This window comes from Delphinapterus leucas, chromosome 14 (genome assembly GCF_059928025.1).
Source record: "Delphinapterus leucas isolate spDelLeu-1000000601 "Yukka" chromosome 14, BTC_Dleu_Yukka2, whole genome shotgun sequence".
Classification (NCBI taxonomy): Eukaryota; Metazoa; Chordata; class Mammalia; order Artiodactyla; family Monodontidae; genus Delphinapterus; species Delphinapterus leucas.
Genome location: NC_143142.1, coordinates 19,742,087 through 19,766,303, shown reverse-complemented (window position 1 = coordinate 19,766,303; position 24,217 = coordinate 19,742,087). Strand labels below are relative to the sequence as shown.

General features: G+C 48.4%; 1 protein-coding gene across 1 annotated transcript in view; it reads right to left on the bottom strand.

Annotated features, from left to right (window-relative positions):
- The window catches only part of SEZ6L (seizure related 6 homolog like), a 198,166-nt gene extending 174,865 nt beyond the window's left edge, over positions 1-23,301 (bottom strand). Inside the window, exons 1-4 of the mRNA XM_089895386.1 lie at positions 23,256-23,301; positions 22,705-23,187; positions 22,523-22,623; positions 22,343-22,428 (exon numbers count right to left, since the gene is read on the bottom strand). Coding sequence (XP_089751512.1) covers positions 22,343-22,428; positions 22,523-22,623; positions 22,705-23,187; positions 23,256-23,301 — 716 coding nt within the window. The remainder of the gene's footprint in view (positions 1-22,342; positions 22,429-22,522; positions 22,624-22,704; positions 23,188-23,255) is intronic.
- Positions 23,302-24,217: the final 916 nt, after the last annotated feature.

Genomic DNA, 24,217 nt, shown 5'->3' with positions numbered 1-24,217 from the left:
AAACAGGTACTGTGGATCACAGACAATGGATGTGCAGTCCAAGCTCGTCAACCAGTGAGCGTAAGGTAAGGCTCTCTGAATTCAGGGGTGGGGAGAGACAGTCACATACACATTTAATCCACATCTCCTTTGCTTCAAGATGCACTAGTTATAACAAAGATCCAGTTATATCAAAGATAATCATCTTTGACAATACCACTGTCTTCTAAAGGCCAAGAAGGTCAACAGAATGAGCTAGCCTGCATAAAAGCCCCCTAACCTCAAAAATGCCTTGCTTTTCCCATCTGTGAAATAGGAATTTCAGGAATAGGGTCTAGTTGCATCTAAGATTGCTTTTAGTCCCAAAGTTCTCACCTCCAACCTTTGAGTTTGCTCTTCTCTGAGTCTGCAATGCCCTTCCCTCTCCTATCTCTGCTAAGTTTTACTCATCCTCCAGGACTCAGCTCAGGGCTTCTTGCCTCCTCTGGGAAGCCTGCCTGCCTTAAAACCCTAGTCTGGGTCACGTGCATCCCTGGAGCTCTGGGGCTTATTTCTATCCTGGGACACATCGCTATTTGTCAAAATTGTCTGCTTATACATCCAACCTCCCCATCAGCCTCTGAGACTCTTGAGGGCAAGGATTCTGTCCTAGACAACTTCTTTCCTTCAACAGCCAGCACGGTTCCTGACACTCAAGAAACACCCAGCACGGGTGCACTGTACACACAGCACCATAATCTCCAGCACGGTTATTATTCCTGGGAGAATTTGACCCAAACAGCCACAGGGAACTGAGCAAAACGAATGCCATGGCAAGTCAGTCTAATGCCATGGTGGGGTGGGAATGGGATAACCAATTTTCTCTACACATCTCCTCAATTCAAAAATGTCAAATGAAGAAAAAGAACAAACTGTAAAAATAGTACCTTTTTTGTTCCTGCATTTCCCACTATTTTAGGACAACGTAAAACAACAGGATTGAAGAAAAACATCAAGCCAGGGTGAGCTCTTGGCCTTGACACAAACTCGCTTTGTGACCTTGCGTAAGTTATCTGCCCTCTCTGAGTCCTACATGCTTCATCTTTAAGTAAGGGAGATGGACCAGGGTATTCACCAAGTGCTCCGATTCATATATATTCCTCAGGCATCGAGCCATGTTTTTTTCACATGGATTTTCTGGTGACAAATTAAAGGGTTTTTTTCCCCCTGGGGAATTGTCTCATTTTTCTGTGTTCAAAGACACACAAAACTGCTCACAATTCCCTGCTGTTGTAAGAGCAATTTGCCTTCATTATCCTAAAGCTTTCAGCAATTCTTGAAACCACTTTTTATATGGAAAAGAACTGTTCCTGATGTGATCACAGGAGATAAATCTGCTATTCCACATTTCAGAAAGTGATCAAAATGCTCCCTACTACAGTAGGTACTGATTACAATTTATGGCGAGGGCTGAAAACTGCTCTTATTGTCCTCTTTCATCTGTCCAGAATTATTATTTCTATTTAGGACAGGAATGCCTAAAGGGGTGGAGGGTGAACGTGAAGAAATCTCTTTGGTGTGATGTTTATGCTTCACTTTGTGTTTCTTTCACGAATCACATTATCTTGGGTTGACCAGATAGCTCATTTGTATGACCACCCCTTCCTTTCATCCAACTAGGAACCAAAAAGTACAGGAGGGATAATAGAGGACTTGGGAAATGGGCCTGTTTTACCCATTAAGGCCTGAGGCCTACAAGCTTTTTACGAGCCCATGAAAACATCTGGGAGCTAAAAACACTATATTGGCTCCAAAGTAATAAAACTGCACAAGCAAAATTAATAAAGGCTCAACTTCAATGGCTCCATAACCATACCATTATGTCAATCTTAGTATTTTTAAAATTTCGTGTTCACAAAGTTTCATTAAATTTGAAAAGAGCTGATGGGTTCAAGTCTCATTTCATAAGAAATGTGAGTATGTGTGATGATTTTTTCAAGAAATTACAGACAAACGTAAATTGAGAGAGTTACTGTGGTAACAAAATAATTCCAAAAGTATAACTTTAATATTTCCTTTAAAATGTTATAATAAAAATGCATTTAAGGGCTTCCCTGGCAGCACAGTGGTTAAGAATCCACCTGCCAATGCAGGGACACAGGTTCGAGCCCTGGTCAGGGAAGATCCCATATGCCGCAGAGCAGCTAGGCCCGTGCGCCACAGCTGCCGAGCCTGTGCTCTAGAGCCCGTGAGCCACAACTGCTGAGCCCGTGAGCCACAACTGCTAAAGCCCACGTGCCTAGAGCCCGTACTCTGCAATGAGAGAGGCCACTACAGTGAGAGGGCCATGCACCGCAACGAGGAGTGGCCCCCACCCGCCGCAGCTAGAGAGGGCCCACGCGCAGCAATGAAGACCCAACACAGCCAAAAATTAATTAATTAATTAATTAAAATAAATAATAAAAAATGCATTTAATTTGTATGATGCAATGTGAGTTTGGGGCTCCAAAATAAGACTTCTTAGGGCAAACCAAGGTCTTAAAATGGCCTTCCATAGGATGAGTTGATGAATGGACAAGTTGATAGATGAAAAGACAAATGAATGGATGCATGGATGGAAAGACAGATGAATGGATGGATTCATCAACAGGTGAATGGATGAAAAGATGGTTGGATGAATGGACAGCTGTATATAAGGACAGATGAACAGATAGGTGGATAGATGGACAGATAAATCGATGGGTTGATGAATGGGTGGACAAGGATGGATGGATAGGTGGATGGACGGGTGGATGGTTGGTAGGACAGGTGGATGGACGGACAGATAGATGGATGGATGAAGTTACTTGCCCAATATCTCTCAGTGAGTTAGTGAATGTGCCCTGATTCCTCACTTTCAAGCTGTTATTAAAGCCATTTAAATTTAGTCACAGTTCCTCAAGCACAAGGACTGGAAGGGTCCCGAGAGATCACCTAGTACAAGCTGCTCATTCTACAGATGAAAAAACTGAGGGTCAGAGAAAGGAAGAGACTCAGCTGACGGCACATTTCCTTTATTCTAATCAAGCAGGAGGCTGTTATTTAAACGTTTGCCACTTGGAGAGACCTGGCACACGCCTATTTCTCAGGCACCCTACGTATTTATAGGATAGTGTTTCACAACTGATGGCAACTTGCTGCTAAACCGACAGGTCTCTGTCTTGCCAAAGCCCCACAATCCTTCCTGCACACTTTCCCTGCTGTCTCCTGAAAAAGGCAGAATGGTGAATGGCAGTGTTGGGTCTGGGTCCAAACTACTTTGTAGACTCTGCTCAGGAGAAACACCTCTGCTTGATTCATGCTCATGCCATCTTCTTCTTAGCACATACTCTGTCCCTTCCCGAGTCCTTCAGGTATCAGTTGAAACATGGTAGGAAAAAAGAGAAGCTCTTGGTCTCCTAACATACTGGACTTGTCTGTGACTTTTCTCTTGGTGACAGCATTTTGATTTTCCTTTGGGAGGCCTCCATTCCTCCCTCTTAATCCATGTGTTGGGGGAGCTCAGCCCTGGCCGATCAGGTCCTTCATCACTCCAGCTCCAGTCATTGGTTCAAAGGGGAGCACATAAACCAAGTCTGACTATATGGTATACACATACATTAGCCTACTTAATCCTCTCTACCACCCTGTGAAATAGGTACCCTTATAAATCTCTTTTAAAGATGAGGAAACTGAGGCACGGAGAGATTCAATAACTTGCCTGAGATTGTACAGCTGATAAATGTCAGAGATGCAACCTGAACCCAGGTGGCCTGATTTCAAGGCAGCATGCCTAGTCCTGCAATATCCTGCCTTTAATATTTGGTGTATACTCTGTCTTCCGAAAATACCAGTTGATGGGTTTTATCATAGATGCTGAAAAAAAATATATGTTTGCTCCCATTAAGTGCTTAGTTTACAGCTTCAAAGTGACTTAATCGTCGGTGAATTGGACTGAATACCTCAAGTCATTTCATACATATGACAACTCACTTTTCTGGAACTTTACTTCCTGGTAGCCTCAGCTAAGCGGAAGCTGCTAAGAACTAAGAACGAGTGAAAAATGAAAGCTTACAGTAAAAAACATGGCAAAGGGTGGGCGCTAAAGCTGGCGGAAGTTATCCATAGAAGAATCCCTCACTCTGATTTTGCACACTATCTTTACATGAACGTCATCTATCTTCTCAGCTTAAAGTAATTTAGAAAATGGCAATCTGGGAGGCACTCAAGTGTAGCATTGTGGAGTCATTGACTCATGAGTTAGACTGATCTAGAAGCAAATCCCAGCCATGAAACTGACAGGTAAAGGAGTTTGCCTCTCTGAGCCTCAGTTTCCTCATCTGTAAAATGATGGCAATAATAGTATCTACCGCACACCATTGCTACGAGAAGGAAATTAAATGGTTGGTATAAAGTGTCCAGCATACAGCAGGTCGTTAATAAATTATACCCATTATGATTGGCCAATGATAAGTTTTTCATCTCTTCTCAGGCTCAGTTTCCTCACATATAAACTATGGATTATAACAGGAGTCCTCCTGGGGTATTTCTCAAGGTTGCTGGATAGACTAGTAAGATAACAGAAATAAAAATGCCTTTTAAGTGGCCAAATGCTACTTAAGTGTAAGGTACAGTTATTACTTCTAGGGCAGTAGGAATTATACTGTTGTTAATACTTGGTACAATTAATCATCATTATGACTACTGCTATTATTATTACTGCTGCTACTATAAAAGAATATAATATTAGTCCTTAGGTTCCTGCAATATTTCACGATAACCTCCTGGATTAAGAGTGACCACACTTGGGCTTCCCTGGTGGCGCAGTGGTTGAGAGTCCGCCTGCCAATGCAGGGGACACGGGTTCGTGTCCCGGTCCGGGAGGATTCCACATGCCGCAGAGTGGCTGGGCCCATGACCCATGGCCGCTGAGCCTGTGCATCCAGAGCCTGTGCTCCGCAACGGGAGAGGCCACAACAGTGAGAGGCTCACGTACCGCAAAAAAAAAAAAAAAAAAAAAAAAAAAAATTTAAGAGTGATCACACTTGAAATGAACACCCAGAATTGTGGCCTCTCTATCGAACCTGAACCAATAGCACCTCCTTTGTACCTGAAATAAATTTGACAAGGGTCGCCTGGCATGAGGAGATACAGACATAAACTGAGTATAGAGAGGTGAGTACCTAGCATAGCAGTTCCCAAGCACATGGCAATTGCACAATAAATTCTATATCGTGAATGAGTACAAGAGGTAGATTAAAGAAGGCGGCCAAGACTCTGCCATCAAGAATGAAGTTTGTTTCCCCTCCCCTTGAATCTGAGCTAGCCTTGTGACTTGTTTTGACCAACAGAAAGCAATGTGCAACTGCTAAAGCCAGCCCTTGCAAGATCTTTAGCTTTTGCCTTTGCTCTTGGAACACTCCTGCTTAGAATCCAGCTGCCATGCTGGGGGAAGCCCAAGCCACATGGAAAGGCCACGTGAGGGAAAAACTAAGGTGCTCTGGTGATAAGAAGCGCAAGTTGCCCAAAATACAGATGAGCCCCTTAGACCTTCCAGACCAGTCAAGCTGCCTGATGACCATGGCTGTGTCCAACAGTACATGGACCAGAAGAATCTCCAAGCTGAGCCCTGTTGAACCACTGAATCGTTTGAGATAATAGATGGTTGCTATTTTCAGCCACTAAGATTGGGGGGTGGTTTGTTATGCAGCAATAGCTAACTGAAACAAAGTGGATGTCAGTGCTCCAGTGAGATGTTCCTAATCCAGCTTCAAGGGGTGGGGATGGCTTCCCAGAAGAGACAGCATGTGAAGGCATACAGGATTTATGGGTCATGCTGGCACGAAAGGGCCCTGGCTCTCACATGAGTCAACCCTCTTCTCTACATGACGCTTTTGAGTCCAAGGTGGATAAGTGACAAGAACCAGGATTTTTAAATCTTTTCTCACCTGAATAATTGTTTCTCCTCTTTAGGGATCAGCCCCACTTCCCCGGCTTTAAATCAAAATGACAGAGCCTCCAAATTTGTTCAGGGGCTCACGCATTTATAAAAATGTCTTTTGCTGGAAAAGTCCTGGTATGTCTAATTTCTGCCCCAAGCACATTTTTTATAGTTAAGCTATATTATGTCATTTAATTTACCCTGCAATGTCAGGCCTCCATGAAACCAAGAGCCAGTGATAATACATATAAGATCTTTGGACAGTTTGATCAGGGACTGAGAGGAGGGGGGGCGGCATTTAATCATCATTTGTCCAAATTTATATTCTTTTCCTCTGCTCTCTGCTTTTTCTGTGTTCTAGCCACTGCAGGGAGGACAAAGAAAGCCTTTCAAAGCACCTGACCAGGTTTGAGGAGGCAAGTGTGTGGATTGGTTGGAGGTTTGAAACACTGCTGAAGGGTCAAGGGCTGGGAATCCATGGACTTCTGAGCAGACTCAGAGCATCAGCCTCACTTCCATTGTGCTTGGAGAGATTGTGCCAGGAGGGGTAGGCTGGGCTGAATGGAATTCAAATGGTTCCAGACCTTCCAGAGAGGCAGGAGACAGGTGGGCCTGTCTCATGGTGGGGGCGTGAGGGGGTGGGATAAATTCCTTCAAGTCCTACCAGCAAGGGCTTCCTAAATAACCCTCCTCCACTTCATCAACAGCTTTCCAAAACAGATCAGGCCACTCTCCAGCTCACATGGCTTCTAAGCACAAGAGAACAAACTCCCAGTGTCTCCTGGCAGCCCTCCCTGCCCTACGGGATCTGGCTCCACCACCTCTTAATGTCATCATGCCCACTTTCTTCTCAGTTCTCAACACTCTGACCACAACGGCTTTCCGTTAGTTCTTTGAATGCCCCATACTCTGGCGACTTACCCTGGCCAAGGCCAGAGCTAGATCCTGGCTGCTAACACATCCCTGGCTCAGCCTGGCCCCTGCAAGAGCAAAAGTGGGAGAGAGGGCTGATGGCAGGGATAATTCAAGTCAGGGAGGCCGGCCCTGTGCACGGCAAACCTGGGCTGGTGGGCAGGAGGCTGGGTGTGATCGATCCCATGCTTCACGGGGCACATTTATTTGGCTCATTAAGAGAGTTAACTAGATTTCCAGGAAGAGAAGAGCTGGGAGACAGGGACTGCCCCTGGGGAGGGAACACAGAGTAGACTCCCACCGCACCCATATACCACAGAGAGGCAGTGGATTCTTTTAAAGTCCCTCAGACTCAAATAGAAATCCCAGCTCAGAGTCTTTCCAGAGCTCTGCGACCTTGAGCAAATCCCTGACCCTGTCCAAGCCCCAGTGGTGACTGCTGTCAAATGGGCATAATAGTCTCTAACCCGCTGGACCATGATGGGGGCTTAAATGGGAGTAAAAGGCGTAGCATGTGTCTGGCATATAAATGGTAAACATAATTATCATGAACAAAGGAATCATAAAAGGTCACGGTTTAGGGGTCAAATAATCCAGGTACACTTTATCGATGCATCAGAAATCTCCAGGTACAGTGGGTAGAGCTTCCGAGGCAGTAGGCAGGGGTGTAGCCCAAGTATTTGTGTCTTTAAAGGCTCCCCAAGGGATTTTAACTCCCTCTTAAGTCCATTTTGAAAACTATTGATTCAGCCCAGGCCGCTAAATTTAGAGATGGAGAAACTGAGGCCCAGAGAGGGTCAGCGATGGGCCCAAGGTCACACAGCACATCTCCACACACACACAGCTCCAGAATGCAGATGTCTGACCCCTGGTTGGGTGGTCTTTCTGCTAGTCCATGCCAAGGAGTTAGGTTAAACCAAGGTGCCTGGCTCTGGCTAAGCCCCCGTGGGTAGTGTGAGGGCTGCGCTCACGTACTCAGCTCATATTCTTCAGAGGTTATAAATACTCTCAGGGTCCCCAGCTCTCTTTTTAACCTCTTCATGTACACAGCGCCCCGGGAGAATATCTGAAGTTCTTTGGAAACTCTTTATCTTGTTTATTATCACACACTGACAAGCTGAACCCTTCTCTCCTGTTGCAGGGCTGGGCCATCACTTTTACCCCACTATGCAAATAACGAGTGATGGCTGCGGGGGATGCAGCCCACCCAGCACATGGATGGATATTTGATGGATCAATGAATGAATGAATGAACGTGCTGAATCAGTGAATAAATGAAAAATCACCGAGACTAAGTTCCTTGAGGGCTGGCACTGGTTTTTGTTCCAGGGCCTGGAGCAGAGCCTACACAGTAGACACTCATTAAATATTTGCTGTTTGTGGTGGAATCAGTGAATTTCCAGCACCCTCCTGGGAAAGACAGATGCTTAAATAAAAACTGAGACTAGTACAGGCTTATTACTACAGCAGGGGTGCCAGCCTGGGGCCTTGGGGCCAGCACAGGGAGAGGGAGGGGGAGGGGACGCATTAGGGAAGGGACCCCGGAGGTGGGTACACGGTATTGGAGACTGGGGAGGGAACCAGTGGAGACAGCCTGACTTGGGTTAATTCTGGGCCTTGTTCCAGTCACAGAAAAGAGGCCCAAGAAATAGAAAAGCAAGTTACGGACCAATATGGAGAGCACGGTACCAGGCTGTAAGAATTCAAAGTGTATATGCTGGGGCTTCTTAACCACTGTGCCACCAGGGAAGCCCAGGACTCATTTTCAATATCACTGGCCTCTCAAAGTTGTTCGTGACCATCTAACACAGTAACGGGTACCCTCCGCCACATTGTTCGTGACCATCTAACACAGTAACGGGTACCCTCCGCCACAATGTTCGTGACCATCTAATACAGTAACGGGTACCCTCCGCCACATTGTTCGTGACCATCTAACACAGTAACGGGTACCCTCCGCCACATTGTTCGTGACCATCTAATACAGTAACGGGTACCCTCCGCCACATTGTTCGTGACCATCTAACACAGTAACGGGTACCCTCCGCCACATGCACGCAAGTAAATGACTATTTCTATGACTACTTAGAAGAAAACTACTCCAGGACCTGAAAGAGGTCATTTGCTTGTGGCCAAACCTCATCAACTGATTGTCCAAGTTTATGCTTTATGGACATAGTGGGTACATAATTTACATACATACACACACCCAGGTACATCTATATAATTCTCTGCAATTCGGGGCGTATTTTCCCACATGCCTAAGAGAATGCAGCACCAACATAGTTACCATAAGTGAAATCAGTGACATTGCTCTCAGCAGGCCCTGACGGAGCTCTCTTGTCTGTGTCTATGAAGCCTGGAATGGTTCTTGAAGGTTTTCTTCAAGTGGCACACTTATGTGGCCCATGAAAGAGCACCTACTAATTTTTTTTCTTCTTCTAGAAATGAGGGTGGGTGAGACCAAGCCAGTTTGCTTTGTGTAGATATTAGCCAGGACCGCAGGCAGTGCTCTGGGAATTGGCGGCTCCCAGCCCTGATCCCTTGGAGAGAGCTGCCCGCTTGCCTGGAAATCATCAGGGTAACACGAGAGAGGATGGAGGAGAGAAGAAAAAACTTGCATTTTTGACTCACACTTGAGTTTGAAGAATGATTAGCTGTTGGGACTTCCCTGGTGGCGCAGTGGTTAAGAATCCGCCTGCCAATGCAGGGGACACGGGTTCGAGCCCTGGTCCGGGAAGATCCCACATGCCGCGGAGCAACTAAGCCCGTGCATCACAGCTACTGAGCCTGCGCTCCAGAGCCCGCGCGCCACAACTCCGGAAGCCCGGGCGCCTAGAGCCCGTGCTCTGCAACAAGAGAAAGCCTGCACACAGCAACAAAGACCCAGTGCAGCCAAAAATAAACAATAAAATAAAATAAATTAATTCAAAACAAAACAAAAAAGAATGGTTAGCTGTTAACTTCTTTCAGGACAAGGATACGTTTCATTCATCTATCTCCAGCCCGTGCCAAGTACCTGATACAGAGTAGAAGGTCTTGAAGGATGAGAAAGTGGTCTTGAATGAATGAATCAATGAATCCTAACCCACCACCATTTAGCCACCTGAGCCTCAGTCAGCTTCCTAATCTGTAACTGCATGGCTGTGACAGTCACCCTTGAAGTTCTGCTAATAAGTAAGCAAAATCCTACACATGAAGCCATAGCAGGGATTCTAGGGCATTATAGGAGCTTGTTTCCTTCTCAGCCTCTCCAGAGGTCTACTTTCTTTGGCAACAGGGCAGGGGCACAGCGGAGAGACAGACAGATAAGACCCAGACTTTGCCCTCTGGAAGCTCCCGACGGCAAGAGGCCTCACAGAGGACCAGGCCACACCCAAGTTGTTGCTTGTCTGGGCTTTTGTGGCTGATGTGAGATGAACCTTGCTCATGAAAAACTGGCCAGGGAGTGATGGCTTCACCCACCCAGTTCGCTGCATTCTGCTTAGAACCTCAATTTTATTAAATAAGATAATAAAATACCTTAAATCGGGAAGCATAGTTTAGAAGTGGGTGCTGTAAAGTCAATACACCTCTGCGAATTCCCACAGACCATTTTATCTGTGGGGTTCATGCAATTGTGAATTCTGTCCCCACTGGTAAGGTAAATTATACACCAAGTCCCTCTTCCTCTGTCGAGACTCTTGGGAAAGGTCAATCATTCATTTATTCATAGCTGTATCTATATCGAGTACCTAATTTGTGTCAGGCACCGTGCTAGCTCTTGATGAACAATTCTTTCTTTATTTCATAGATGAAAAAGGTACAGTTATTTTCCCTGCCCATGCTTTTTCCACAAGGCACAAACAACCTGCCAAGGTTATGCAGCTAGTAAGTGATGAAGCTGGCTTTCAGACTCTGGTCTCTGTGGCCCTAAACTCCGAGCTCTCGGCCACTGCCCTACACCCAACGAGCACCTGCTGACTGCACGACGTGCCATGCTCTGAGCCAGATGTTGGTGACACAGGCTTGAGGAGTTCTTAGTCTGGGAAGAAGACATCACGCCTTAGCAGGCATGCTGATATTAAGCATTTCCTGAGCACTAATTAAGAACGATGACACTTCAGCAGTCATTCAACCAACAACTGTGCATTTATTGAGCTTCTGTTTTCTGGAGATGGACTGTTGAGAGGTGGGGACTGAGAAAGAAATGCGATCTATTGCAGGACCCCACTGTCCTGAAGGGGAGAAAGGCTTTCCAATGCCTGCATCTGTGGGAAGTGATTAATGATGATGATAATCCGTTGATCATGCATCCCGTAACCAGACACCTGCCATGTCCTAGCACAAGTCTAGGTCCTGAACTCGAAATTACTCCATGTGGGTACACACTGAGAGTGCATCCTTCTGACTTTTCTGTGACATCAACCGTAGGTCTAGATACATGTTTAATTAATGAGGAGGGTGACGATGATATATGTTATATTGTATATGTTCCTATGCTTATTGAGCTCCTACTATGGGTACCAACCACTGTTCTACAAGTTTTATAGGATTAACTCACGGCTCCTTGCTACAATCCTATGATATGGGTCCATCTGTCATGCTCACTTCACAGTTGAGGAAACTGAAACCTAGAGAGGTTAAATAACTTGCCTAAACTTACACAGTTGAATTAACAAGAGAGGTCTGAGGCTTTCTTTAAAAACAACCACAAGAAAATGTTGTTTCTAATGCCAATGCAAGTAACAGTATGCAAATTAGCCCCAGCACATCATTTTTTATTTATGCCATAAATTAGGCAAATTTCCCTTCCAAAGCCCTGGAAAATAAGGCCTGATTCCACATATTTTGCATCCATTTCCAAGGTGGTTGGCCCCCAGTTAGCTTTACGACTCAGTAAACCTATTCTAAAGAGGGGCACAGAGGTGCAGGCCTGATCAGCAGGCTTTAGGGAATGAGAAGTGGGAGAAGCACTGGCCCTCTCCCTGTGCAAATCGCTTTATAGTTTAGTGGTGCCCTTCCACATTCAGGGCTGCCACGTACAGTTGCACAGGTTGTGCACTGCTTAATTTCAGGGGAGCCTTTCACAGACACTACAGTATGAATAGCGCCTCCTGCAGCTGTGCATGGAAGTGACCATACGCATTGCATTCTCACAAGCTACCCTGCGGAGGGAGGCTGAGGAAGTACTCTATTCTCGTTTTGCAGATGGAAACCAGGGAGCTGAGCTGATGAGAGGACTTCCTCCAGCATTACACAGCACATAAATGGCAGAGCTGGGATCCACATTCACGCCTGTCTCAGTTCTAACCCAGGGCTGAGTTCGCCACTCTCAGAAAGTTCACTCTGAGTACGTTCTTTTAAACACCTCCTCCCCGTTTCCATAATGTTAAAGCTTTGGAGAAATCACAACCTTATATAATAGCCGTGTTACTAAAACCACGCATAGAACAACATGTTTGAAAAAGCACACCCTGCTTTCCCACTGGCCTCCATCACTGCTTCTAAAGACATTGTTGTCATTCCGGAAGAACCTTTCACAAGGATGGGGAGGGCTCCTGGGACCCTATCCTGAAGTTTCTCTTCACTTTCTACCCTAGCTTGATTTTCAGAGATGATGGATCACCTTGAAATGCCTAAATACACCAGTTTAAGAGGACCCCTCTCATCAACTCCCGCCCTAAATTGTTTTTTCCTAAGTTTACCCAAATGATGTAAAGATTGTATATTTCCTACATATGCTTTTTCCTATGCCCCCCAAATCTGAGCCATTCATGGCCAAAGAATGCCTTTCTTTCTCTCCTTTCTCTCTCTCTTTCTTTCTGCTTTCTCTCTTCCTTCCTTTCTCCCTCCCTTCCTCTTTTCCTTCCTTCCCTCCTCTCACTCATCCACTCAACAAAACGGCTGAGCATAGAGAGATAATAAGAGTCAACCCAATCAACAGACACTTACAACACACTGTGATTCTTTCCAGCTCCCTCGGATGTGTTTATCAGTGAGGTCACAGCTTGATGAATATGGATGTACTGGAAAACGAGTTCCAGAGCCACATCCTCGCAGTGAGAAGGGTTGAGGAAGCAACTGTCGAGGGCAGCAGAGCAAGTGTGTGAAATGTCATTAGCGGTGATTACTCAACCCAAAGTATAGACCTGAGCGGCCCCATGTTATGCTCCATGCATGCTTATCACCCCAGCCGCACATGATTGGATCAAACACAAACAGCCAACCTTCCGCCTGAGCAGGACAAGCCATATTCCTCTTAGGAACCTGAACCAGGAAACATGAAGAGGCTGAGTGTTGGGAGGTCTGTCTGGACTGCCGTGGTCCAGAGCAGTACCATCCAATAGAGCTTTCTGTCAAGATGGAAACCTTCTTTCTCCATGCTGTCCAATATGGCAGCCGCTGGCCACACAGGGCTACTGAGTACTTGAAATGTGGCTAGTGGGACTGAGGCACTCAAATTCTAATTTGATTTAATGAATTCAAACCTACAATTAAATAGCCACACGTGAATAGTGCTTTCCACAAAGGCGGCACACCTGTAGAGTTTGAGCTGGAAGAAGGGTGGGTATAAGCCCCTGTATCCACCCATCTTGCCCTCACCTCCAGCCCCTGGATCATCCCTGGTGTCCTTTCCGCCCAAAGCTGGCCCTGACCACATCATCTATGCCTCCTGCGACCTCTCCCTGGCTCTCTACACCCCACGCCCCACGCTGGGTTTCTCAATCAGCCACTCTCTACAACCCATGGTGAGGGCAAGGAAGCCCAGGAGGCGCACCTGCCCTGGGACCTGCACCTCTCTGAGCTTCCCTGGCTTATTCTTGCTTGCTTGACTCAAGCCATCTGCTCGGATGGCACCACTGTGAAGCCACAATGGCCCACGTGTCAGTGGAGGTGATGAGGGAGATGCACAGTGAGTGAGCAGAAGGGGGCACAGGCAGTGGAGAGGGAGTCAGAGGCAACAGATGCACAGAGAGAAGCAGATGCCATGAAAGAGAAATGCAGAGAGGAGACAGGCCCTGGAACCGCCTTGGTCCAATATTTAAGGTATCCTTTGAGCAAGCCTTCTTATTCTCGAGCTAGCCTGAGCAAGTCTTTGTTCGGTACAGCCCAAAGAAATCGTGGTTCCTCCCTTGGGAGCCAGCACGGATTTGGGAATTTGAGAATCAGCTCAGAGCAACGACAGCAGCAGCAACGAATCATCACCATCATCTCAGAGTGAAGTGACTTGTCTAAGATCACACAGGCTGCAATGGACATCTCTGATTCTGGAGTCTGTGCTCTTTAATACACTACACTGCCTTGCCCAGTGGCGCTCCTGATCTTGGGGCAATGCTTCATTTCAGCATCCTGAACTCACTGATTTATGAGCTAAGCTTTGGCACGTGCCTACCCCCAAGCTGGGAACGGGTGAGACAAGGAAACTGTCACCCAATGGATCAAACCCACCCTTCTTCCTTCTACGACTTATCCCAAGCTCCAGATCCCATGTATTAGACTGTATCCACTCACCTTGCCTTCACCTCCAGTCCCTGGATCATCCCTGGTGTCCTACTTGCCCAAAGCTGGTCCTGACCACACCATCTATGCCTCCTGCGACCCCTCCCTGGCTCTCTACACCCCATGCCCCACGCTGGGTTTCTCAATCAGCCACTCTCTACAACCCATGGTGAGGGCAAGGAAGCCCGGGAGGTGCACCTGGCCTGGGACCTGCACCTCTCTGAGCCTCCTTGGCTTACTCTGGCTTGCTTGACTTGAGCCATCTGGTTGGATGGCACCATTCCCAGGTGCAAGCTGGTCCACTGATGCCTCGAAGATTCAGGTGCCAACTCAGCACAGGAGGGAGGTAGAGCTTGATTTCAGCTTCTGCTGAAGCTCCTTTAATGCAGCCACTCCGCCATGGCCACATAATGTAAATATCCAATGTGGGTAAGGGATGCCACTGGTTTAATGGAGACAGATGCCCTTAAGGCTTTCACTGCCACATCTCCTTGGGTCTCAGAACATACGCTTGAGGACAGCTGGGATTCTATGTTTCTTTAAGAGGAGGGAGTCACTTTAGAATGGGAGTGAGAAGACACAAGTCAGAGGTTCCAGTCCTGGCTCTGCCACTCACTTGTGGTGGGATTTTGAGTAAGTCAGTCCCTTCTCATCTTTGGGTCTCTTTCCTCAATAAAATGAAAATATCAGGGGGAGGGTTGAGGCAGGTGGGGAGCCTGAAGAACTGCTACTATCTGATGAATATTACAGATCCCAGGAAGGGTAGCTTGTTTATTTTTTTTTGGCAGAGCATCTCTATACCAAGCCCCCCTCCATCCCATGATCCCTAGGAAGTGGGCAGAGAATAGACCATTACCCCCAAATGAGGTCCAATGCTGGCTCAGAGTGACAAAGCAGCTTGTCCAAGGTCACACATCTAATGAAAAGCAACAGAGTTACACTCAGATTGTTCTGACTCTAGAGCCTGGGTTTTCATTCACTTTGCTATTCTTTCCCAGTTTTCAGCTGGGCATTTGCTGTTTCTGCAGCTGCCAGGGAGCCAAGAGAAAGCAGAGTCTACAATAACCAGTGTGGTGTCCAGAAAGTTCCTAATATTAAATGAGCTAAGCCACAGGGTAAATAATTGCAACCAATATTCCCCTTGGAAAGAAAGATGCCCTCAGCAAGCACTCAATGAATGGTCCACCTTGTGGCCATGTGTCTGCACAAAGGTGGGTTTTTTCTCTTTACAAAATTTCTCTCCTCCCTCATCTTCTAATTTTCCTTTCTCCTTTTCCTATTTGTAGAATTCTTCAGTGAGTTCACATCTATTATCTCATCGATTTTCCTCATGGCAATCCTATGAGGTAGGACTCTATTTTTAGTCTCATTTTTCAGATGAGGAACCAAGGCTCATACCCGCTGCCTAAGACCACACAGATGTAGAAGGAGTCGGGAATGAAATTCAGATCTCAGGACTCTACCACCTCACTGCTAAGATTAAGATGAAAGGTCATTTAACAGAGTAAATGTAACCACTTACACTGGGTTAGATACAGGCTAAGAGAGCTATGGAAGAGTATGATTCAGCTGAGGTTTTTGGAAAGTTCATTGTCTAGTGGGAGGGAGGCATGTAAACTGGTAACTCATCAGTGTGTGAGTTACGCATAATAGGGGATAGAATGCGTTGAGCGGGGAGACAGAAGATCATTCATAACTGGTATAAGGAGGAGAGAGGCAAGGGAAGGTCTTATAGAAAGAGACAACTAGGGACTAGGTTTTGAAGGATGACTAGAAGTTCACCAGGTGAACAATACTAGCGATAATGGCAACTTTTTATTGAGTGCTTGCTATGGGCCACACATACCTACATACATTCTTGACAGTCTTTCAAGGGAGACACGTCCCTCCCATTTTATATACCAGGCCAGAATAGGTTCAGAACGCTAAGGCAAATAGCTCAAAATCATGATGCTAAATCAGCTATCTGGGATTTTAATCTGGTCCTCTCTGAACTCCTTCAGCCTCCTAGGATGACAGTCCAGGATGAAGGAACAGCCTGAGAAGACAAGAAGGATGCTTCACCCAGAAGCCATCAGGGTGGGTATGAACTCTTTCTCCTCTTTGTGATCTGCTGTGAGACACCTGGCATCTGCCACTGGGTGAGACACCTCCCCTCCTGGAGGCCAGTCAAACCGCCTTGATTTCTGGGTCTGCATCAGCTCTTCATTTAGCCATTGCTATGTGACACCTATACGCTCATACTCTAGCATCTAGAACAAACCTGGGCTTTGGAGTCAACCAGTCTCGGGTTTGAATCCTGACTGCATCACTGCTTGCCCATGACACCTTAAGCAACTCCATCATTCATTGCCATGACACCTGTATGTTTCTAAGACTCCGCTTCCTCATCAGTAACATGTAGTTAGTGACATCATCTCATAGCGTTGGGTGAGGATCAGATGAGTGAATACAGAGTAAGCACGTGGACGGTCCTGTGGCACAGAGTAGCGCACGCTCAATGGCAAATAGCATGTTATAGTTTGTAATTCTCTCATAACAAGCCCAGGAAGAAACACATGGTGGGTGTTTGGGGTCTTCAGCTTTCCGTGCCAGCACCCATCTCCCTGAAGCTTGAACTCCTGGCATGCATAAAGCATCTTGACTCCTGTGTCTCATCCCAGCCCTGTGAGGACAGCTTTGTGTACGGGGTAGTGGTTACTGTGATCCATTTTACAGATGGGAAAATTGAGGCTCATGGCTAGGAGATGGCTGAGCTTAGGTCCTGAACTCAGGGGCTTACAGAAACCAAGCTACACTGTGAGTTCTCCATGAATGGTTGAGTGGCCTGGGAACATGAGAAATTACAAACAGCCACAGCTTCAAAACCAACCAATGAACTAGCTGTCTCTCCCACCTTCTTTCATGAAGTCTCCTTTCCCTGCCTGGGAAGAATAACCCCTATGCTTTTTCTTTCTTTTTTTTTTTTGAGAGCTATTAAGAGCTTGGGAAAATCCTAGTTGATTTTGGTTTCTGTCCTGTCAGTCTTGGGAGTTGGGTGAGCTGGGGTTTGGACCCACCCCGCCGGGCTGCACACTAACGGTGAAAGCATGCTTTGTGCACATTTCACTTGGAAACACAGCAGGACCCAGCCTGGAAGGCGCTGTGCCCAGCAGTCAAGTTCACAAACGCAGCAGCTAGGCTACCTGGATTCAAATCCTACCTCTGCAACCTCCTGGCTACCAACTGTGAGCTTCCTGAACGGACAACAGCCCCTCATCCACACAATGCAGAGAAATGGTGGAGATTAAAATATCCCATGTCAGGGCTGAATATATATTAAGTACTCGTTAGATATAATGATTATGAATTAATTGCCTACACTTTAATTGTAGCCTACTTCACTTTACGACTCACTTCAATTTGACCAGTTTCACTTGAGTGCTTACAATGTGCCAGGAACTGTGTAGGCACAGGAGACACATCCAACACACACCTGATAAGTATTTATTGCCCCCCCACCCACCCAGGGGTCTGCAGAATCTGCACATGAGCTTGGGGAATGCTGCAAGTAAGAGGCAGTAGTGGGGCATGGTTCTAAAGGATTCTGGCTCAGGCCTGGGTTTGATGCCAGACTGAAACCACTTCTTGGCTTTGTGACTTTCAACGCATTGCTTAACCTCACTGTGCCTCGATTTCCCCGACCATAATATTAGGAAAATAACAGCATCTACCCCATGGGGCTGTTGTGAGGATGCTCTGAACAAATCTATATAAGCCACTCATCACGAGGCTTGGAATGAAATCAACACTCAATAAATGCTGTTTTCATCGCTGACACAGTCCCAGCCATGGTCTAGTAAATTACGTCACCTAGGTCCACTGACCTCAGCCCAATGCATCACCCTTTTAACCTCCCCTGAAAGCAGCCCCGTTCTCTTCCCTATCCCCACCCTCCACCACCACCAAAGGGTTTCAGAGGAACTACAGTAACCAGAGGATTATGCAAATATGCAAATCCTGTAAAGCAATGTTCACCCAGGGCTGTGCACTGCTGTCTATACTCAGCATCTGGGCTCGGCTGTCTTCGGAGAGGATTCCATCGGTGTCATCACAACCTCTAGTGGATAACAGTGAACACCGCGGCTCACAGGCCTTTGCTCCAGCTCTCACCTCCTCAGCGGCCCATGCAATCCAGGGGAACGCCAAAAGGGTGGGCAGATCCCAGGATCCTTCTATCCTTCTCACGTGTGCGCGTGCGTGACTGCCTCCCTTCCCTGCCCACTCGCTCCTGTTTCCCCAATTCCACAGGTGTGTGATGTGTTCCGAAAGTGAAGCCTTCTTCAGGATCATCACTGCCCCAAAGAAGAAATCTCCCGTGGCTGCTGGTACCTGTCACATCCCTTTAGGGCCAGCTCAGATGCTATCAACTCAGGGAAGCCTTCACTGACTACCTCTGGCCAGAATTAAACACACCCACCTGTGAGATCCCTGCACTCTGATTACAATCACCCCCTCCCAACACGTATCCCATGGTGTGGTGTAGACACTGGTGATTTACCTGCAGGTCTTTCTTGCTAGGCTGCCATTACCGGGATAAGGACCTCATCATATTATTCTGTGTCTCCAGCACCCAATACAGGGCCCGCTGCATGCATAGGAAGTGCTTAGTAAATGTTAAATGAATGAACGGATAACTGTTTTTTCCAGAAGACTCTCTTCTTAGGTCTTCCTTCCAACCACTATCCTGCTATCCTATATCTCTGGTACAATGAACTCTGCTTTCTGGTGGTAATATTGAGGTTCAAAGAGATACAGTATGAGAGTTTGAAAAGAAAGGGAGTCTGCACCAGGTCATGAAAATTTCTCACCTGGGCTACTCGTTACCCTACCTCCAACCCTTCTACTTGGGCCTAAATTATCCAGATATTTATTCCAACATTTCCAACACCAACTTCAAGGATCTGCTTTCCAGGTGACTACTAGGAGGGGAAGTTTGCTTTGGAAAGTAGGGAAGAAACGGGAGAAAACATTACTTGAGCATCTATTACATGCCAGGTGCTTTACAGGTATAAGTGTTATGTAATCACTGCAACCATCCTTCCAGGCTGGGACCATTAATCCCCACCCCACCTCCATCCCCATCCCACAGGTAGTGAAATGGTGGCCCAGAGAAGATCGACCTGACAAAGGTCACACATTCATAAACAACGCAGCTGGGCCTGACCCAGGTCGCTCCGATTCCAAAACCACATACTTCTTTTCTGGAACCCTACAAATTTAATCCCAGTGGCCAGCTGAGTCAAACTCCTCAGAACAGCCTTGCCATGGCCTCTTTGGTGTTTTGCAATTTGGCTCCATGAAAGAAACCACAAATTGGTATTAAAAAAAAGGGCAGTTGGACTCTGTATTCTAATGATGCCTTCCTTGGGGCATCCCCCCTCCCTCTTTTCACCTTTCCTTCCTTTTTCACTGCATATATCAAGCACCATCAAGTAATTTTTCTCTTAGAAATAGGAGAGCTCCATTTCACTGACCTTTGGCATTGCACACACCTGGTGGTTCCAAAGGTCAGAATTCACCCCTTCTGCCCTCAATCACCAACCGTAGCTTTGAGCGCCCCTAGTGGAGGTCTGTGCCAATGGCATGTTGCAGAATGTGGACCAAATATGAGGACCTGTAAATTGAGCCCTTTCGAATCGCTTTTTGAATAGCAGGAATGAACTTGTAAGCAAAACTAGAAAACAAACCGTTCTGATCAGGAAACATCCTTTTGCCTGGGAAGAGGAAGGAAAGGAATATAACATTATTTTCCTAATGTCCAGCCGAGACCTGCGAACCCAAGAATCCCTCAGGCTTTGATAAGGTGGCCCCAGCAGGGGCGGCTAAAACTCCACAGATCAAAAAAAAAAAGCCGATCCACCATGAAAATAGTCTTTAAGTGAATCTAACGACAGGGTACATTAGAGACTGGAGGAAGCCGCAAATTTGAGTCTTATTAAGCAATATTGAATTTATTAATTCAAGGAAAAAAATTACACTCAAGCTCTGCAGTCTTGGCATGTAGTTACAGCTATACCCCATGTGCATATCTTAGACAATAAGAAGCCTCTTCAAAAACAAGTTATACTTTATACTTATTCATGCCTTACGGCAAAATGGCACAGAGAATCACGTGACCTACATAAGAATTTAGCAACAAGTCTCTTTCAAGTACTGTATTTACAAATCTCCTCACTGCACCACAAACAGAAGGACCGGCTTGCAACACGGAATGAGACGAATGGGTCTCCATCTGACATTAGTGCAAGTTGGGCTCCACGTTAAAAACAGAATGTACTGTGGAAGGTCAATTGTTCCCAAATGCTCATAGGCTACCCTTACTCCCTCCTTATGACTCACAGTCTTGGAGTCAGAACCACACCGTTATTAATGAACCTTCTGAAGTAGTACACTGGTTGACTTTAATTTGGCAATGACCTGAAGTTAATTAAAAATATATGCTGGCTAGCTACAGAGTCGAGCAGTTGGAAAAAATAATGTAAAATGTCTTAAAAATTAAAACACACACACACGCATTTTGTGTTTGAAGCCAGGGGAGGAAGCAGGATATGAAATCCTTGTCTTGGATGACAATTCAATATGTGACATTAAGACATTTTTCCTGGAGGGTGGTATATCGGAGAGTGCCGTCCTCAGAGGTAGAATCACTTTAGAAAAGCCAGCAAGCCACTGGGTAGCTTTCAGATTCAAAAGCGGGGTGAGGGAGGGAGATCTGGACTCTGTTCAAGGCCACCAAGCCATTGTTGGAAAAGACAGCTAATTAAGAAAGGGCATGCTGTGGTGGAAACGACTTATTTAAGCCGATTCTCTTCTCCCATCTTTCCCAGAGAAACTGTCCAGACCTGGTGTAAACTGTGAATATTACTGCCTCATAAAAGGGGGTTCTTTAACGATATGCTTTGTTAAACAAAAGGTGATGAGTTATTTCCTTTGCTCTGTACTCTGGGCTCCACATTTAAAGAGAAAGGGGTGGGGGATAAAATGCCTGATTTATGCTGAGGAGGGCACTCCAGGCCGTGGGGAAGAGTTGAAGAGAAGGAGACCCAGGGCCAGTGCCCGCGAGCGGAGAGCTGTCCGCGGCCTTCGGCGCTGAAAGCAGGTGCGCGCGCCAGGGGTCCAGAATTCCCCAGGGAGAAGGGACACCGCCGGTCCCCTAGCTCGGGGTCAAGACGGTCCAAGCCAAACACGGGGCTCCAGATGGACAGAGTGTGTGCCCTCCGGGTTGTCTTCAGCCTGGGGAGACCCTGCACTGCCTGCTTTTTCCCACGTGAGGGGCGAGTTACTGGGAACAGGAGTTGGACCTTTCAAAAGGCGAGATCTACGAACGCTTCCCACCACTCTGGGGTCTCCTAGTGGCCTGATCAAACCCTCGAAGCTCTCCGGGTTAGTTTTGGATGAGTTCGGCGCCATACTCCCCTTTCCATCTCAAAGCCCCACACACCTGACCACCCTCCACAATTTTCCCTGGGGAACCTCAGCGGGGTGGAGGAGAGGGTGCGGCTCCAGGTCTGGGAAGGAGCCGCCATCCTCCGCTAAACTTGGACACCTCCCCCCCCCCCCCGCCTTCTTCCCAACCGGCTAGCACGTGCCGGGTGAAACTAGCAACCCCCCGCCCCGCCCCCAATTCAGAGTAGTGTTAAGAGACACCCGGCTGTTGAAGAGAGAAAAAAGGGGGGAGTCCGCTCAGGTTCCCGCCTGTGACCTAAGATCTCCTCTCCCTCCCCCGCTAAGTTCTGAGAACCCGGAGCCCCCTCCACTGGCCTCCAGGCGAAAGCCACACCCAAGTTCGGCTTCCAGACACTTGGTTGGGATCGGTCCAGGGACCCGGTCCCTCGGGGCAGCCTGAACCAAAAGGAAGCAAGGGGTCCTGGCGTGGGAGGACGCGGCACTGCGACGGCCCCCAGACGCACTGTTCGAGTCTAGCCCTCACTTGCACGGCGGGTCAGCTGCCCCCGCTTCTCGTCCTCTCCCCGAAAGGGTGAGAATTACCTGGCACCCGGCCCCGGGTGCGGCTGCAGAGAGCTCCGGGAATCTGGGGTCTGGAGGCGACCCCGCTCCAAGGAGATTCTCTGGGGCTGCACAGGGGAGTCAGCCGCACAGCCGGGAAGGCAGAAAGGGAGCCCGCGGCCGAGGCAGGAAAGCGCCCGAGTCCTTCAGACACATCCCCACCTCCACACTCCCAGCAGCCCGGGCCAAGGGGACGCGGTTCCTAGCCCCGAATTTGGGAAGCCGCCCCCGCTCCACATCCCGGCAGATGTGGAGCGAGTCGTCTGGGTCGGCTAGGACCCCTCAGCCGCCCCGCACTCGCGGCAACTTTGCCCCTCCCCCGCCCCGCCCCTCTGGGCGCTTACCTTCTGCCGGGGCGGCCGCGGGGCTTCCCAGGAGCAGAGCGAGGAGCAGCGCGATCCCGCCGGGTCCCGCGGCGGGCGGCCGGGCCGCGGGCATCTTGGCTGCGGGGGGCGCGGAGCCGCGGGCTGCGGGGCGGGCGGACGGCGCGGGAGCCGGGGAAGGAGAGAGGCAGCGAGCGAGGAAGGGAAGGCGGGAGCCGGGGAGGGGGCCGCGGGCCGGGGGCAGCCGCCGGAGCCCCCCGGGCGGACGCGCGTTCAGCCCCGCGAACGCTCTGGCCGAGCTGCGCCGGGCGCGGGCGGGCGAGTGAGGAGGAGCCGGCGAGCCAGCGAACGAGCGAGGCGCGAGCGGGAGGAGGGAGGGGGCTGGGGCCGAGTCTGTGCCGAGCCAGTGCGGGGAGGAAGGGAGGGGGCGGGCGGGCAGCGAGCGCGAGGGGCCGGCCGCGCCCGGGGTGCCAGCCTCCTCCTCTGGCCGCTGGCCCGTCGGCCCTGCAAAGTTTAACGCCGATTCCCCTCGCGTCCTGTGGGCCGAGCGTTTCCTCTTGGCGGATGCTCACTGCAGCCCTGCGCCGGCGAGGCGAGGCTGGAGAGCGTCCGGACCATTTTCCGGAAGGTGAGATGGAGGCCTCAAAACCGAGCGCAGCCCTCAGCCTGTGCGCAGCCTAGAGCTTTCCATTGCTCAGCCTTTCGGAGAGATCCCAACTTCAGCTCTCTCGGCCCCAGCCAGCCTCTTCCCTGACAGCCCTCCGCATTTCCAAAGTGAGTCCCCATAACCTAGAAAGTCTCAAACTCTGTGGATCTGATGGAAGCTGTCAATCTCCCTAGAAGGATACAAATGGCCACAAAATTGTGCATCCAATACCCGGGGGCTTTGTACACCCCTGAAGCCCAACCTGAACATTTATCCATGTTCTAATCTGAGCACCGTTTCTCATATTTCCATTGTTAACGGGCCACCAGAGCTCGCCAAGGCTTCCTCTCAGCTCAGTCCTTTAGCCCTGCTGTACTCCCTTCCCCCATCTGAGCTTGAGTTCAAGGCCTACTCTCATCCGTTTTGCTCTTGCCCAGCCCTGATTCTCAGCAACTTGTCTCTTCTCCACAAATAGGGGTGATGGGGGGAGACAGGCAGATGCTTGGGCACAGGCAGTGGCTGGAACGGGGACAAGCTTGCACCCACTCCTGGAGACTCACTGTGTGGACTACTTTTGCAGACCCAGCCAGCTTCCCAGGCCTGTCACCCCAATTTAGAAAGCCCTCCTTCTCCCTCCCTCCACTCCACCTTGCCACACTATCCCCACGTTGCAGCCTGAGCAGGCAGAGGAGCAGATGGAGAGAAGGTTGCAGGCAGCAGCGGGGAGGAATATGTCTTAGGCAGAGTGGAGGAGCTAGGAGTCCCTATAAAGAATGGGTGGGGGAGTTGCAGACTGGGTGGAGGAGGAAGGAGGGGGGAGGGAGCAGTCTGGTCCAGGTTTCCAAAAGACCCTCCACACCCAAAGCCTCCCCACTCACTCACGCATTC